Source organism: Syngnathus typhle, linkage group LG5, assembly GCF_033458585.1.
Source record: "Syngnathus typhle isolate RoL2023-S1 ecotype Sweden linkage group LG5, RoL_Styp_1.0, whole genome shotgun sequence".
NCBI lineage: Eukaryota > Metazoa > Chordata > Actinopteri > Syngnathiformes > Syngnathidae > Syngnathus > Syngnathus typhle.
Window position 1 is genome coordinate 12,061,601 of NC_083742.1, and position 16,958 is coordinate 12,078,558.

The window sequence follows — 16,958 nt, forward strand, 5'->3', positions numbered from 1 at the left end:
GCCCAGAAGTGTGAATCATTTTAATAAACGATCTTTGTGTGAACGATTCGCGACGCTGATCTCGCGGGAAGTGCGAGAACGCGCCAAACTAAGAAAACACAAGGCTTGTCACTGTCAGTGAAACAACGATACAGGTTAGAAATAACTCCAAAATATTACCAGATGCAGAATCTGTCGCCGACATAACACCATATCGCAGCTGGTAACTACTTTTGTTGGCCCGCGGTCTGCCCACTTCACAAAATGGTGTTTCGAAATAGTGGGAGATTCAAATCGGACCAGGGTAAAAGTGGAGATCAGGAGAACCAGTAAGTAGTTCCGCATCGAGTCTGCATGAAAACCAAATTACACGTACATGATGGCGAGCAATGTATTTCAACCAGGGATGATGGCTCCTCAATGTCGGCCCTCAAGAGGCTGGAGCGCAGCCAGTTCACGGATGAGATGGACAGTCGCTTCGGCTTCGATAGGATGAAAGAACCCGGAGAGAAAACTGGATGGTTGATCAACATGCACCCAGTAAGTTAACACTCACTCACTCACTCACTCACTCACTCACTCACTCACTCACTCACTCACTCACTCACTCACTCACTCACTCACTCACTCACTCACTCAACGTCTTCTCTTCTTCTGTCATTAAAAAACATAAATGTGTACCTCCTTGTATAGGCTGAGATCCTGGATGAAGACAAAAGGTTGATCAGTGTTGTGAACTATTATTTTATCCAGGAGGATGGAAGCAGGTTTAAGGTGTGTTGGGCAAAACTCAAATTAAAACAAAATGTTAGATCATTCTGATGATGTATGATGCATTAAACGCAATATGTCTTCTGTTTATAGGTCGCGCTCCCTTTCAAGCCTTATTTTTATATTGCTACAAAAAAGGTAAACCTGACCATCAAAGTTGCACCAAAACGTACACGTGCTCATAACATTTGCACTATTTTTTCTAGAACTGCGAAAGAGAAGTCATCTTATATTTGTCAAGGAAGTTCCAAGGCAAAGTGTCCAAGCTTGAAATAATCTCAAAAGAGGATCTGGACCTGGTAATTAAGTTTTTTTTGTGTGTATTTACAGCAGGAATAATGACTGCTTGACCATTGCTCTTGCAAATAACATTTTTCTCTTCTGTAACTCAGCCCAACCACCTGGTAGGACTGAAGAGAGGCTACATTAAGCTGTCCTTCAATACTGTGGATGACCTCATCAAGGTCAAGAGGGAGATTTCTCCAGCGGTACGCAAAAACAGAGAAAGAGAACAGTCTAATGATGTCTACACGTCAATGTTATCAAGGTATGTTTTGTTCAATGAAACCATAATCAAACAGTCTTTTCATTTGTGTGTTTTTATTTACAGGCAATTGCTTGGTTGCCATTTTTGATATGTTATGTAGTTCAGGACTGCAACAGCAAACAATGTCGCTCATCCTCTTGTTTTTAATTTTTTGGGGGGGACGATGGGAGTGGATGAGGTAGCCTAATGGGTTCGCTGTTTTCTGTGTTTGCAGTGCACTATCAGGTGGGAATGTGACTTCAGCAGAGGAAGATGGGATGTCCAAGAATATTTCTGACCAATTAGACAACATTGTGGACATGAGGGAGTATGATGTGCCTTACCACGTGCGCGTGTCCATTGACCTAAAGATCCACGTGGTGAATACATCCGACAGCTACTGACTGAAATAAATCAAAGAGCTTATATCTGTTGTTCTAATATTTACTTTTTTTATGATTATTATTTCTCAGGCTCACTGGTACAATGTTCGATACAGAGGCAGCACTTACCCACCCGAGATTGTTCGCAGAGACGATCTTGTCGAACGACCCGTACGTCAATCTTCCTGTTGAAGTTCTGTCTCTTGTTTTTTTGCATTGACGTCCCCTAATTCACTTTTCGTTCTTACTTTTAGGACCCTGTCGTTTTGGCTTTTGACATAGAGACCACCAAACTTCCACTAAAATTCCCAGATGCAGAGACTGATCAAATCATGATGATCTCATATATGATTGATGGGCAGGTGGGTTTTATGCCGCTTCTTTTTGAACGCCGTCATTGTAACTTTTTTTTGTTTTGCTTTCTCCTTTTAGGGCTTTCTAATCACAAACAGAGAGATTGTCTCTGAAAACATTGAAGACTTTGAGTTCACACCCAAACCTGAATATGAAGGTCCATTCACTGTTTTTAATGAGAATGATGAGGTACATGTCATTAGAAATATTGCGGTAGATTAAGTTCCTACCTTTAAAAGAATTGAACAATAATGCCATATTGTAATAATATTATTTATGCCTTTAGGTGGCACTTATTCAGAGGTTCTTTGATCACGTTCAAGAGACCAAACCTAACATCTTTGTCACCTATAACGGAGACTTCTTTGATTGGTGAGCTTCTTTCTTTTTTTTTCTTTTTTTAAAGTTCCTGTATTTAGTCATATCACGCAAATGTTCCCAACATTTTTACTTTTTGACTTGAGTGTAATCCTCTAGGCCTTTTGTGGAGACACGAGCTTCCGTGCACGGACTGAACATGCACAGGGAGATCGGCTTCCAGAAGGACAGCCAGGGAGAGTACAAGTCCACTCAGGCCATCCACATGGACAGTTTTAGGTGTGAAACTAATGCATCAGACACCTGTTTCAAAAAGTACTATTTAATAAAACCATCAGACAACATAAAAGCAATACGGAAAGTATGACAATAAGATAAATATTGCGTGACCTATGATATTCCAAATCTTGACATTATTATTTAGTGAATCTTACATATAATGGAAGGCTTGATTTAATCGCATTTTACTCTTGTGCGCTAGGTGGGTTAAGAGAGATAGCTACCTGCCGGTGGGAAGCCATAATCTGAAGGCCGCAGCAAAGGCTAAACTGGGCTATGACCCCGTGGAGCTGGACCCGGAGGAGATGTGCCGCATGGCAACGGAGGAACCACAAGTATGAAGTCTATTTGATTTTAATTCTTAGTGCTAAAATCTGTTTCATTCTGTTATTGACTTATTTTTGCCAGACGTTAGCCACCTACTCCGTGTCAGATGCTGTGGCCACATATTACCTTTACATGAAGTATGTTCACCCCTTCATCTTTGCTCTGTGCACTATCATCCCCATGGAGCCCGATGAGGTTTGTTTACTTGGCAATAATATACTTCAATGTAGGATTGTGCCACGTGACATGTGTGTTCTTCTCCACACAGGTGCTGCGTAAAGGCTCTGGCACTCTATGCGAAGCTCTGCTCATGGTGCAGGCCTTCCACGCCAACATTGTCTTCCCCAACAAGCAGGAGCAAGTCTTCAACAAGCTGACAGACAACGGCCACGTCTTGGATTCTGAGACTTACGTGGGTGGCCACGTGGAAGCGCTGGAATCTGGAGTGTTTCGAAGTGACATTCCCTGCCGTTTCAAAATGGTACTTTATTTGCTTGTATCGTATCAGTATATTTCCTAACCATTGAGCCAAGGCACATACTGTGTTTGTAATAAATGTCTTGCAGTGCGATTTGATTTTGAATGGTGATTGGTTTGTTGACAGAATCCAGCTGCGTTTGACTCTTTATACCAGCGAGTTGAACAAACAATGCGTCATGCCATTGAGGAAGAGGAAAAGATCCCCCTTGAGCAAGTCACCAACTTTAATGAAGTATGTAGAACATATATTTCTTTATTTCTGTGTCAACCTATTCTACTTTTGCAATATAAAGTAAAGGACACTTGTTTTTTAATAGGTCTGTGAAGACATCAAAAAGAAGCTGTCTTCCTTGAAAGAGGTTCCAAACAGGATTGAGTGTCCCCTCATATACCATCTTGACGTTGGTGCAATGTACCCCAACATCATCCTCACCAACCGTCTACAGGTTAAACAAAAAGGGACATTTAGATTATAAGAGATAAAGACGTTAAAATTGTATTCTTGTCATTTCTATTATTCCCCTCTAGCCTTCCGCTATGGTAGACGCAGCCACTTGTGCAGCCTGCGACTTCAATAAACCAGGCGCCACTTGTCAAAGGAGGATGGCTTGGCACTGGAGAGGGGAAATCAGTAAGTTGGTGTCACACGCTGGGTTTTCAAGGTATCCATGAGTTTGTCACATCCTCATCCCCTTTTGCGTAGTGCCCGCCAGCCGTAGTGAGTTCCACCGTATCCAGCAGCAACTGGAGTCCGAGAAGTTCCCTCCGTTCTTCCCGAACGGTCCACCTCGGGCCTTCCACACACTCAACAGGGAAGAACAGGCTAAGCATGAGAAAAAACGTCTTGCAGGTGTCGTATTTGTTTTAAAACAGTTTTGTTTTCCCCCTTGTCCAAGGCAATTTTGACTAATGTTGTTTTTGTGTCAGACTACTGCAAGAAGGCTTATAAGAAGATACACGTCACCAAGTTGGAGGAGCGAGTCACTACTATCTGTCAGAGAGAAAACTCCTTCTATGTGGATACTGTTCGAGCTTTTCGAGATCGGCGATATGAGTTTAAAGGTCTACACAAGGTTAGGTGCCTTGCTTTGTAACATGGAAAAGAAAATGAATCATGTCCTCCTCCCAGGAGGTTTCCCGGCTGGGACACTTGTTAGTTTGATTGGTTAATCTTTATTTCAATCAACTCTTTGTGGTGACACAAAATTGTTTTATTCTAATGCATTTTTGAAGGTGTGGAAGAAGAAACTGTCCGCAGCTCAAGACAGCGGAGATGCTGCCGAAGCCAAGCGTTGTAAGAACATGGAGATCCTGTATGACTCTCTTCAGCTGGCCCACAAGTGTATCCTGAACTCGTTTTACGGCTATGTCATGAGAAAAGGGTATGAGTTAACGCTGCATTTTAAATCCTAAACGGCCTCTGTAAAAAAAAAATCTGTGTTGCTAATTTGCTGCGCTGTGTGTCCACTAGAGCTCGCTGGTACTCAATGGAGATGGCTGGCATTGTGTGCTACACTGGTGCCAATATCATCACTCGGGCAAGAGAGCTCATCGAACAAATAGGGTACGTAACATATGGCAACGGTAATAATCGATGTAGATTTCCTCTGGCATAATCTGTTTCTTGTCAACTTTCCCGTGACTCAGGAGGCCACTTGAATTGGATACTGATGGTATCTGGTGCGTCCTTCCAAATACTTTCCCGGAGAACTTTGTAGTGAAGACTAGTAACGAGAAAAAGCCCAAGGTGACCATCTCTTACCCTGGTGCCATGCTGAATATCCTGGTTAAGGAAGGGTTCACCAACGAGCAGTATCACGAGCTGGTAGACCATGCATCGCTCACGTATAATATCAAGGCGGAGAACAGCATCTTCTTCGAAGTGGACGGTCCGTATCTTGCCATGATTCTTCCTGCCTCGAAAGAAGAAGGCAAGAAGTTAAAGAAAAGGTAAGGCCAACGATCACTTTTCACGCCTATAGCACAGTTGTAGAACAACAGCTCCATTACATGCATTAATATTTCTGTTGGCCTTTGACCTTAGATACGCCGTATTCAATGAGGATGGCTCTCTGGCTGAGCTGAAGGGTTTTGAAGTGAAGAGAAGAGGAGAGCTGCAGCTCATCAAGATCTTCCAGTCTTCCGTGTTTGAAGCTTTCCTCAAAGGTACCACCTTGGAGGAGGTCTACGCCTCTGTAGCCAAAGTGGCTGACTACTGGCTGGATGTGCTGTACAGCAAGGTAAAGAAAAGCAGTTGTTTAAAATTGTCGCACTCTTAACATGACAGGAATTATTTCACAATTTCTGTGATCTTCCAGGCTGCCAACATGCCGGATGCTGAGTTGTTTGACCTGATATCCGAAAATCGCTCCATGTCGAAAAAGTTGGAGGACTACGGAGAGCAAAAGTCCACTTCTATTAGCACAGCCAAGAGACTGGCAGAGTTCCTGGGAGACCAAATGGTGAAAGATGCTGGTCTTAGCTGTCGTTACGTCATCTCACGAAAGCCAGAAGGATCTCCTGTGACGGAGAGGTGGGGAAACGGCACGTGTTACTCCTCAGTGCTAAAATTGTGATCACAGGCTGGCAGAAAGTAACTTGAAGCCTGTTTTCACTCATGTCTTCTCTTTCAGAGCCATCCCTTTGGCCATCTTCCAAGCTGAGTCAAGCGTGACCAAACATTTTCTGCGCAAATGGCTGAAGATGCCCAGCCTGCATGACTTTGACATCCGCTCAGTAAGGAAATAACGAAAGTTACGGATTTTATTTTTTGTCCTCATTTTGCATCAGATTGCCTTTCCTGTTCTCATCACAGATCCTTGATTGGAGTTACTACATTGAAAGGCTAGGGAGCGCAATCCAGAAAATTATCACCATCCCTGCAGCTCTCCAACAGGTAATTAGAAAATGCTAGTGATGCTTGGGTTTGTGTTTGGTCGTCTGGGTAATCTAGTAGATAAACAGTCAGTGAGCTAGTTGTTTCAAACTATGTTTGTTATCGTGATAGTAGTTTGCAACTGGAGAAAACTGCATCATACTAGAACATCTCATACTTTCAATTACAATATACTTGTTGTGATGTTCAGGTGAAGAATCCAGTTCCCCGAGTCCGACATCCCGACTGGCTTCACAAGAAGCTTCTTGAGAAGAATGATATCTACAAACAAAAGAAAATCAGCGAGCTGTTCACCAGTGAGGGCAAGAGACAGGTAGGTAACGATTATTCGAATCAAGATTCATCATCATGAAAAATGTAATTTGCTGACCGTTGAATAGAAATATTTAATTCCCAAGAAAATCAGTGTTTTGACATAATACTGTAATTAAATTTAAAACACATCAAGAAGTGCATTGTCTTGTTTCAAGGCCCTCTTCAAACCACTCATAGCTGATGTTTTTCTTCAGGTGGCTCCTCTGCGCCACGAGGGCCATCCAGTTCCCGATATGGAGGACTTTAGGACGCCAGCTAAGCCGCTGCAGCCGGCCATCCTCATCAGCACCAAGAGGAAGAGAACTTCTCAGGGGGAGGACAGCCAGGTGGAATCTCAGGATCTTGAGCTTACCCAGTCATGGAGAGAGGTTTTGGGACCGCCACCACCAATGGGCAAGACAAAAGTAGGCAACCGTTTGCATATTACGTATAACTAATTCTATGTCCTCATATGGAATTTTTAATTGTTTGTCCACAAAGTGTCACATTACACAGGTGTATATTTTATTTTTTCAAAGGAGGAGCGCCTTGTGTGGTTGCGTTACCATAAGAAAAAGTGGGAGCTGCAAATGAAGCAGAGGAAGGAAAGAAAGAAAAAGCGAAGACTTCTGGATGGCGAAGCCCAACCTGTCGGCGGAGGATTGATCAGGGATGGCCACACCACAGGTCTGGGAAGTTTCCTCCGCAAAACGGCTCGTAGCATCCTGGACATGCCTTGGCAAGTCGTGCAGGTGGGCATCGCCTTCGTTTTTTTTTTATATATGCAATCCATGTAAGGAGTGAAATGGTGATTGGAGTAATGTATCTGATATTTGCAGATTGCAGAAACGAGCCACCCCGGACTTTACAAGTTATGGGCAGTCATTGGAAATGACCTCCATTGCATGAAGCTCAACATTCCTCGCATCTTCTATGTCAACCAAAAAGTCCCGAAACAGGAGGAGGGACCAACATACAAAAAGGTAAGCAGTTGAGCAAGATGCTTTTTTCTGCCAGTTGTATTTTTTTTTTAAGCAGCATGTTTGTGTGTTGCATCAGGTGACTCGCTTGCTCCCTCGCTCCAACATGGTCTACTACCTGTATGAGTATTGTGTGCCCGAGGACATGTACCAGGAGCACATTAACGAGATCAACGCTGACCTCTCGGCCCCAGACATTGAAGGGGTTTATGAAACACAGGTATCATGCAAACGCCATTGCCAACTTATACCGCAACAATTAACAGTGATAATATACAACCGTGAATTTTGATCATCCATCTTTCAGGTGCCACTACTTTTTCGTGCACTGGTGCAACTCGGATGTGTGTGTATGGTCAGTAAGCGTGTTGGGAGGGATATGGCCGGCAGGGAGGCAGACACTTTTGATCTGGAGAATCTGGATATGAAGTCTCTAGCTCAGTTCAGCTACTTGGAGCCAGGTATGAACGTATTTGTGTGATTTACTAATTGTCGTCTAAGAGTCTGTTAATGTCCACTCATGTTTGTTCCTCTTTCAGGGAGTGTTCGCCACATGTACCTTTACCATCACAGTCAGGGTCACAAGGCCTTGTTTGGTCTTTTCATCCCTTCTCAGCGCAAAGCCAACATCTTTGTTCTGGACACTGTAAGTAAGAATAGTACATTGCTGTATTGTTTTGCTGCCTATTTTTTTGTGTTGGGGGGGGGGGGCTCAGTTATACGCACTGTTAAAGTACTGTGAAGTTTGTACATGACGGATTGAATTCCTTCTTTCCTCTCTCTCCTATGCAGGTGCGAAGCAACCAGATGCCAAACCTCAGTAATGTCTACACTGCTGAACGCACTGCCTTGTTGGAAAAAACTACAGAGGACCTTCTGCCTCCAGAAAAACACAATTTTGAGGTTCGGGCTGAAAATGATGTGAAGGCCATCCACCGTGCACTGCAGCGTATACTTCTGAGCTACAAAGTAAGAAAAAAACGAATTATCCATTGATATGATTTTTTTATTATTATTATTATTATGGCTTATGTTAGGATTCTTCTCATGTGCTTCTACCCGTTATGTTTAGGAGGAGCGCCGGGGTCCGACCCTCATCGCAGTTCAATCCAACTGGGAGTTGCGACGACTGACTACGGGGATGCCAGTTTTGGACGAATTCCCGGTTGTACCGGTGCATGTTATTGATGAAATCAGTTACAATGTGCTGGACTGGCAGCGACATGGAGCTCGGCGCATGATCCGCCACTATCTGAATCTGGACAGCTATCTATCGCAGGCTTTTGACATGGCTCGGTAGGTGGCGTGTGCACTTCAAATGCGTGTTATTAATTATTAGGACTGGATTTTAAAAAATGAGTTTCATATGAGAAATTGTGATGGATGACCTTAGTTTGAGTTATGCTAAATGATTCATTTTGTTTTTAAGATGATTTCACGTGAAACAACTGAAAATCTGTTTGTTATCTCTTTTCTATTTCAGGTACTACCACTTACCTGTAGGAAACCTGCCCCAGGATGTCTCAATATTCGGTTCTGACTTGTTCCTTGCTAGACATCTTCGGAAACACAATCACCTCCTATGGCTCTCTCCAACAGCGAGGCCAGATCTGGGTGGCAAAGAGGCGGATGACAGCCGCCTTGTTATGGAAAGTGATGATCGGTGCTCTGTTGAGATTAATGCCCAAGGGTGCTACTCCACAGGTACCTCGACACGTGCTTAAACCGAACTCAATATAATATCATTGCAATCTCCCAGCATGATTTGCCATGAACTCAACAAAGCAGATACGAGATCCTAATGAAAGACAAAATGTACCCTATTGTGAGGAATGAATTTTAAGTTCCAAATGTTTCCATCTTGCAGTGTGTGTGGAGCTGGACCTGCAAAGCTTGGCTGTGAACACCATCCTCCAGTCACAGCACGTCAATGACATGGAGGGAGGAGCCAGTCTGGGTGTTAGTTTTGATGTGATCCAACAGGCGTCTTTGGAGGACATGATGTCAGGAAACCAAGGAGCTAACTCACTCGCTAGCTACGACGAGACCGCCCTCTGCTCAAACACCTTCAGGTACATCCTGAAAACACACTCGGGTTTTATATTTTCCCCACTGCTCCAATGTTTTTTGTTACGCATAAACAGGATCTTGAAGAGCATGGTGGTGGGATGGGTCCGAGAGATCACACAGTACCACAACGTGTATGCGGACAACCAGGTGATGCACTTCTACCGCTGGCTGCACTCTCCCAGCTCGCTGCTCTATGACCCCGCGCTGCACCGCACTTTGCACAACATGATGAAGAAGGTCTTCCTGCAGTGAGTGATGCACAGCCTTTATTGCTTGCCTGTATTGTTTTGTTTAAGCGATGCTTTTGGACTCGTGGCGGGAGAATTCATTGGCTGGCCTTGACATTGTAATTCCTGTTGTGGTTCTGACAGGTTGATTGCAGAGTTCAAGCGTCTTGGCTCCACTGTGGTGTACGGAAACTTCAACAGGATCATCTTGTGCACTAAAAAGCGGAGGATAGATGATGCCATTGGTTATGTGGAATACATCACAAATAGGTTCGATGTTTGTCATCTAACTTATTAATACTAATCAAGGTTTCATTGTATTCATCCTATCAAATGTGTGTCTTGTAGCATACATTCCAAGGAAATCTTCCACTCTTTGTCCATCTCCTTTTCTCGATGTTGGGAATTTTTACTGTGGATGGATCCGGCTAACAATGGTGGTGTGAAAGGCAAACTTCCATCCAGCATCTTGTGCGGCGAGGTAGTTCAAACGGACAGTAGTTCATTATTCATGTCTACCAAATAGGCGACTTATTGCTGCTCTGGGCTGGTGCTTTCTAGGAAGGAGTCAAAGCAAAGACAAACACAGAGGGAGATGAAGATGGCAGTGAAGATGAAGAGGATGAAGGGAATGCTCAACAAGATGAGGAAGATGCAGCGACGGATGAGGTGGAAGACTTGATTGAGAGCAACTGGAATATCATGCAGTACCTGCCGCAAAGTGCTTCCTGCCAGAACTATTTCCTCATGATTGTGTCATGTGAGTCCTTTTTTGAAAGTACAGTCTGTTTATTTTGGTTCTGTCTAGTATTTTCTAAAGACTTGCATATTTGCCGTTTTGGGCCAATGTCATGTCTAATATAAAAATATTGCTTTGGCACCATCTAGTGGTGTTTTGTTGCCAAGCAACCAGGCTGAAGTGTCTTTCTATTTGTAAATGCATTACACCACTTTTCATCCATTGACTTTCTACTCAGCTTACGTTGTAGCAGTTTACCAAAGCATGAAAGAAGAACTGAAACGCAACACACCTGGTGCAACGCCAGTCAAGAGGCGAGGCAGCCAAATTTCCCAGCAGGCCGTGGGGGATTTGACTGCTCTTCCTGGTACAATGCTCTTTTGTAGAACTGAATACCAATGCCGCATATTATGGTGATCTTATGATGCATATTTTAAATCTTTCCTTTAGGAATGATCACTTTCTCCCAGGAGTATGTGTCCACCGAGCTGACGCAGAATATTTTTACGATTACGCAAAAAATCAAAAAAAAAGTGACTGGTACCAGAAATGTCACCCAGCCCTCGGAAATGTTCCCGGTCTTGCCAGGCTCACACTTGCCACTTAACAACCCAGCTCTGGAATTTGTCAAATATGTCTGTCAGGTAAATATGAAGAAAAAGAAATATGTCTTCAATGTTAAATCAGCTGATTGATTTTTCCCTATCTTTTGTTGTTTCTTCAGGTCCTCTCACTAGATGGCAACATTGTGAACCAGGTAAACAAGCTAAAGAGGGACCTTCTGCGCCTTGTGGATGTGGGGGAATTTTCAGAAGAAGCCAATTTCCGCGACCCCTGCAACTCGTACATACTGCCCGAACTTATATGCCACAATTGCAATTTCTGTCGTGACCTCGACCTCTGCAAAGACCCGTCCGTGGCACAAGTAAGCCAGCAGAGGCTCCCATGGTAGTCCTACGTCTTAATTGCATCAACAGATTTTTTTTTTTTCTTTCTTCATTCAGGATGGCGCCGTCTTACCACAGTGGTTTTGCTCAAACTGCCAAGCCCAGTATGAGACCGAGTCTATTGAGATGGCTTTGGTGGAAGCCCTGCAGAAGAAATTAATGAGCTACACTTTGCAGGACTTGGTGAGTTAAAAAAAAGCTGCAAAGGCAAAACTACTGAAATGTACTGACAGCAAAAGGAATTGGCTTCAAATGGATAGAAAGTGTAGAGGTCAGTGTTCCATCATGAAGACAATAAATGATGTGATTAACTTCATTTAAACGGCTTGCCAGCGATTGTGTGTAGATGTTTCAAGAAATAATCCGCCTGTTGTCAAACATTGATCTTTCTGTGATGTTTAGGTTTGTCCTAAATGTAAAGGAGTGAAAGAAGCAAACATGCCCCTCTACTGCAAATGTGCCGGAGACTTTGAACTTACTTTCTCAACTAAGGTACGTGTTCCCTCATCGTCTTCTAATGTGTCTTTATTGTTTTGTTTTTTAATATACATGATCTCTTTCCCTCAAAAGAACTTCTCAGAGCAGGTCGCAGTCTTTCGGAACATTGCTTCCCACTACAACATGAGCTTCCTGAAGGAGACCATTGACTGGTTGATGATGATGACTCCTCAGATGAGCCAGAGCGATTCTTAAAAGCACAGCTGAGATTTGCAACTGTCTGTTGCATTAGAACAAATCAGTCGTCATTGTTGGTGAGTGTTGCTTGAGTGCGTGCGTGTGTTTGTGAGCTGTAGATATGATTGAACTCTCTGCGGTGGGAGTTTTGAAATATTGTATGCACGTCAATAAATATTTTTTACTTTGTAATGCTGTAGTGAGGTGTTTTTAAACGTATGATTACATCTCTGTTGTCACCGTCTCTTGGGACAACCATCAATCTGTACAAACACTCGTTTTTCCAACCAACAATATTTGACTAATTCCCAGGACAACTTCGTCTTATGATTTATTATTGCCATGTACTTGTAATAACTTCTACACGCGTCTCTTAATTCTGTGTAATAAAACGGTGGTAATGCCTAAAATATCAAATAAAATAGAAAAGGCTCCTTCAGAAACTCAATCCAAAATATATATTTTTTATATGTTGTCTGAATGTACGTATAAAATGCGAAAAACGGCCAAAAGATTTAAACAGCATCTTTGTTGCAAAATATTATTGGTGTAAATGTTGACTCTATATTCACACATGATTCATAAATGGCTCACATTCTGCTCTACTCTTTCAGACATATAAGGTAATTATAAGAAAATAATATTAGCTTATCCATACTGGCTAATAATGTACGTTTACATGTTCTCACATTTTACTCATGTTAGTTCTACATACCTACAAAGCTTATACAAAATATTCCCCAAACTGAAGTGATACTTCACTCATCACGGCAGAAATGGGTCGATGACTTTTCACCGACTCTTGGCCGTTGTGGTCTTGTGAAGAATCCAGATGAGTTTAGACAACCCCAGAATCTTGTTAGCGATGCACTTTATGGGAAGTGACTTATTGAATTACTGCTCATTACTCATCTCTTGCGTCGTTTCCTGCTGGATGCTCTCATCAGGCTAAAATAAAAATGATGCCAAGCAATTTAGATGAATCTTATTAGTATTCAAGAGAGGTCATAGAAAATCTTGGAGTCTACACCATGAGGTGACTTTTTTGATGACATCACAGCAGCACATCATCTGACAAGTCTGATTGGTATGCGCTGAAGCTAGTGATGTAAAGCAGTTGTGGAGGAATGGACTCATCGGTTGGTTCATCTATAACCTGGAGAGAAAAGTACCCATTTAAAGGTCATAGTTCACTAAAATTTGTGAAGTGTTTACTTTCTATGCTTTTACAGCGCATCAAACTAATGTATGTGCACAAAGATGACTTAATTGTGAATAGTTATTTGCTTTGCATTGTGAAATTATTATTCTAAACACTTGCGATTGATAGATATTGATGAATTGTTAGCGTGAGTGAGAACGAATATTTCTGCCTTTACTTACCTAACTAAATGTGGTCTTAAAACTGTTGAAGTACATTCTAAAGAGAAAGCTTTTGGTCCATTTGTTCTTTTTAACTTACTTCATCAAACTTGCTCTCACTGTAGACGTTATCTTTGTCAAGAAATGTCAGCATGATCCAGTCACAAATGATAGTACACTAATGGTAGGAGAGGAATAAAAGTCAGAAAATGTTTTTCAGTTGGACAAATGAGGAAGGATGAGCTAACTCACAATTCCGACAGAAGTCAAAGCGGTCACCGCACTGATGATGGTCGGAATTGGGCTGAATTTACCTGCCTGGAAAGAAGAAACATTTTAATATGTCATAGCAGAAATTCCTAAATCGACGTGGTAACCTCGGCTTACTTGTCCATGAACAATAATATCCAAACGAATGCCATAAGCCTTGATAAGTGTCCGAGACTCTTTTCCATTCTTTTGGTAGTATTTGGCAAACCTAGAGACAAGCAGCATTTCAGACCACAACCTCAGTTTTAAGGTTTTATTCTACCTGTGAAATTCACCTGCAATAGTAACCAGAGTTGGCCTGATCTTTTCTGAGGTCCAGGCGCCTAAAGGAATATTTGGGTTTACAGCGGGAAGGATCCAGGTCCAGGTCACAGTTCCAATGAATAAAAACACCAATCACACCTCCCTGAGAAGTCAATTAGCATAAGATAGGTGCCGTGTAGTATTTGAATTAGTATTCCCACATTATAACATCTGTTGAGATTAGGTATATTGACTCAATAAAAGAAATGTATTAAAAATTGTTACAACAAATGATCTTTTTTTTTTTTTTTAAAGGTCAAACATTTCTATTGAATCTCATTCTGCAAAATGCAAATATGACTAATGTTCAATGCTTTCTGTACTAACCGTTCTGCAGAGCTCACTAAAGTTCTCCCGGGCTTGATGTGCAATGTAACCCAGTCGGAAATTTGGACAGTAGGGCTCCTTCTCCTCATCATATAGACATTTGTTCAGGTATTTGTGCATGTTGCGTCTGTTTGAAGAGCCCTTAATATTACCCCTGCCACAAAGATAACGTCAATATTTATTTGGATTTAATGCGTGATATCGCTTATGTGATGTGTGAGTGTGGACGCGTACCTCCGCTCTCCAAACTTTGGGAAAAGTATGGAGTTTCTGATGAATACAGTGAAATTGATGGCCTCCATCAAAGGTGGCTCTCTGTACCCATTAGAAAAAAACAACTCAATATACCAACTCATTTGACAGTTTTACAATAACTTGTTTTTAGGGGAAGTCTGTTTTGGGGGAAAAAAGTTAGACTGACTTCACACCATTTATTTTCGGGTTTCTTTTGACCTGCTTTCTTTGCCCTTAATTGGACAGGGAGCCATATTTGGCAACTGCACAGAGGAATTAAATATTGCTTGAAATTCAGGCAGTGGACAAAAAGGAAAAAATAAATTTAGAAAAATGACAAAAGTGTAGAATCACAGAGAGAAGATGGCTATTTTACATGGGGACTTCACATGCATGGTTCTAAACCCCTACAATTTATCCCATTGCAAAATGTCTTCTTACCTGTGGACAGCATATTCCTCGATAGGACACCAGGATTGGATTTCACAGGTTTTGAAGGTGTAGTTGTAGTATCTAATGCATCTGCCCGTCCTTCTACCTGTCAAACAGAACCACCAGAAGCTTGAGACAAATAAACACCTAATTGCAAGGGACATTTTGTTAGCACAGCACTACCGTGGCCATTAAAGTCAACCTCTCCTTGGATGCAGTCAGAGTCCCTCGAGCAGTTAGCATTTGCAACACCAAAATACTAGAGACAAAAGCTGACAGTCATTGATGGGGTACTTAATACATATACATAATATTTCATGTGTTTAAATTAGTATGTTGTTTGGCCTTTTACCTCAGCACAGTTTTCTTGCTTCTGGTCGTATGTGACCTCTCGTCTCAATATTGCAGTAATGACATCTCCACCCTGCCACATTAACACTCCTCAATAATCTTAACATCCATGAAGGCAAGATCATAATGTGAAAATGCATGAGAGCCTCTTCACCTCCGATGGTCGAACATATTCCACAGTGTCCAGGATTTGATCTCCATGAACTGCTGAGCCTTTCATGCGAGTGTAAACTGAGCTCGCGGGACGTGTTTCAGTTTCTTGGTAGGCTTTCTGACTTATGAAGACGTACCTTGAGAGCACATACAAAAACATTGATGACAAGGATATGAAGCTGAATACTACTTTATTGTTAAAAATAGTAAATTCTTATCTGATATTTCAACTGAATTTGCATCATCAATTTTCTGTTTTAGACATATTACATTTTGACCAATCAAAACAAGCAGTGTGTAGATGATGAAAGATAGATACATAAACAATAAAAGCATACAAAAACAATGCTTACCAGACAAAGTAGGTGATGACAATAAACTGAACTCCTCTGTATATGACTCCAAGAGTTAGATTCTTAACTACCATGATTTTGGGGGTTTCATAGTCCCAGAAACCAAGAAAATAGTCCTTTAAACATGCACCTACTCCCATGATTAACTTATGTAATGCACTACCTCTGAGATATCCTGTCTTATTCTGGACCGTGGAGTTCACACTAATTTTATTTCACTCTAACCAGCTTCAGTTCCCAGTGATATTTCTTTGTTCTCCGCCTCGCTGCCCTACTCCAGTGTGCATCTTTGTCGTGTTAGTGTGCTTGCCCAAACCAGAGAGAAAACAAGAGGGCGGAGTTTGTGTCATTTATTCTGATTGCCCTTGCATGTTTATTACCTCTGGGTTAACTGATGAATCTTTAACCTACATTTGAACATTTAGGGCTATTTATCATACATTAGTAATATATCATAACATTATACATTACTACATAGTGGTATTAAAAGTTCTCAGTTTATGTTGCTAATTATCCAGGAATCAAATCTCAGCACATTCATACTCATAAAATTTACAATATTTACTCTGTGTACTGTATATTTGCTGTTTTTAATTTATTTTGATGATGATGATGATGATGATGATGATGATGATGATGATGATGATGATGATGATGATGATGATGATAATAATGATTATTATTATTATTATTATTATTATTATTATTATTATTATTATTATTATTATTATTATTATTATTATTATTATGTATAATTGTTGTTGTTGTTTTATACATGGGGCAACTACTAGAATTTTTTCTACACTATTACAGTACATAAAAAGTGCATTAATGGTCATATTCATAACCCTCTTGTTACATCATTTTATTACATTTTTACACTGTAAAATGACTACCTTTTATAATGTAATTTTACAATTAGGTTTAT

At 41.4% G+C, this 16,958-nt stretch overlaps 2 protein-coding genes across 2 annotated transcripts; one reads left to right on the forward strand and one right to left on the reverse strand.

Moving 5' to 3' along the window:
• The first annotated feature begins 46 nt into the window (after positions 1-46).
• On the forward strand, positions 47-12,437 carry pole (polymerase (DNA directed), epsilon). The gene is made up of 48 exons (XM_061279325.1): positions 47-308; positions 384-519; positions 673-753; positions 844-888; positions 957-1,049; positions 1,143-1,297; positions 1,512-1,656; positions 1,750-1,830; positions 1,914-2,021; positions 2,092-2,202; positions 2,300-2,385; positions 2,491-2,610; positions 2,813-2,945; positions 3,019-3,132; positions 3,206-3,418; positions 3,542-3,649; positions 3,735-3,863; positions 3,946-4,048; positions 4,121-4,267; positions 4,345-4,490; positions 4,651-4,799; positions 4,889-4,981; positions 5,065-5,367; positions 5,462-5,657; positions 5,736-5,950; positions 6,051-6,153; positions 6,233-6,313; positions 6,504-6,626; positions 6,823-7,032; positions 7,147-7,359; positions 7,447-7,590; positions 7,667-7,807; positions 7,895-8,048; positions 8,127-8,233; positions 8,380-8,556; positions 8,660-8,883; positions 9,071-9,291; positions 9,455-9,659; positions 9,732-9,905; positions 10,029-10,154; positions 10,233-10,365; positions 10,446-10,644; positions 10,862-10,990; positions 11,074-11,267; positions 11,348-11,548; positions 11,628-11,753; positions 11,973-12,062; positions 12,141-12,437. The coding sequence occupies exons 1-48, from the start codon at positions 244-246 to the stop codon at positions 12,261-12,263; spliced, it is 6,873 nt and encodes a 2,290-aa protein (XP_061135309.1). The 5' UTR covers positions 47-243; the 3' UTR covers positions 12,264-12,437.
• Positions 12,438-12,575: 138 nt separating this feature from the next.
• Positions 12,576-16,645, reverse strand: p2rx2 (purinergic receptor P2X, ligand-gated ion channel, 2). Its single transcript, XM_061279326.1, has 12 exons — positions 16,031-16,645; positions 15,679-15,814; positions 15,526-15,597; positions 15,357-15,432; positions 15,183-15,279; positions 14,742-14,822; positions 14,508-14,661; positions 14,153-14,283; positions 13,995-14,085; positions 13,860-13,925; positions 13,708-13,785; positions 12,576-13,401 (listed from the first exon to the last, which is right to left on the reverse strand). Exons 1-12 carry the CDS (start codon positions 16,168-16,170, stop codon positions 13,300-13,302), a joined length of 1,224 nt encoding a protein of 407 aa, XP_061135310.1. The 5' UTR covers positions 16,171-16,645; the 3' UTR covers positions 12,576-13,299.
• Positions 16,646-16,958: the final 313 nt, after the last annotated feature.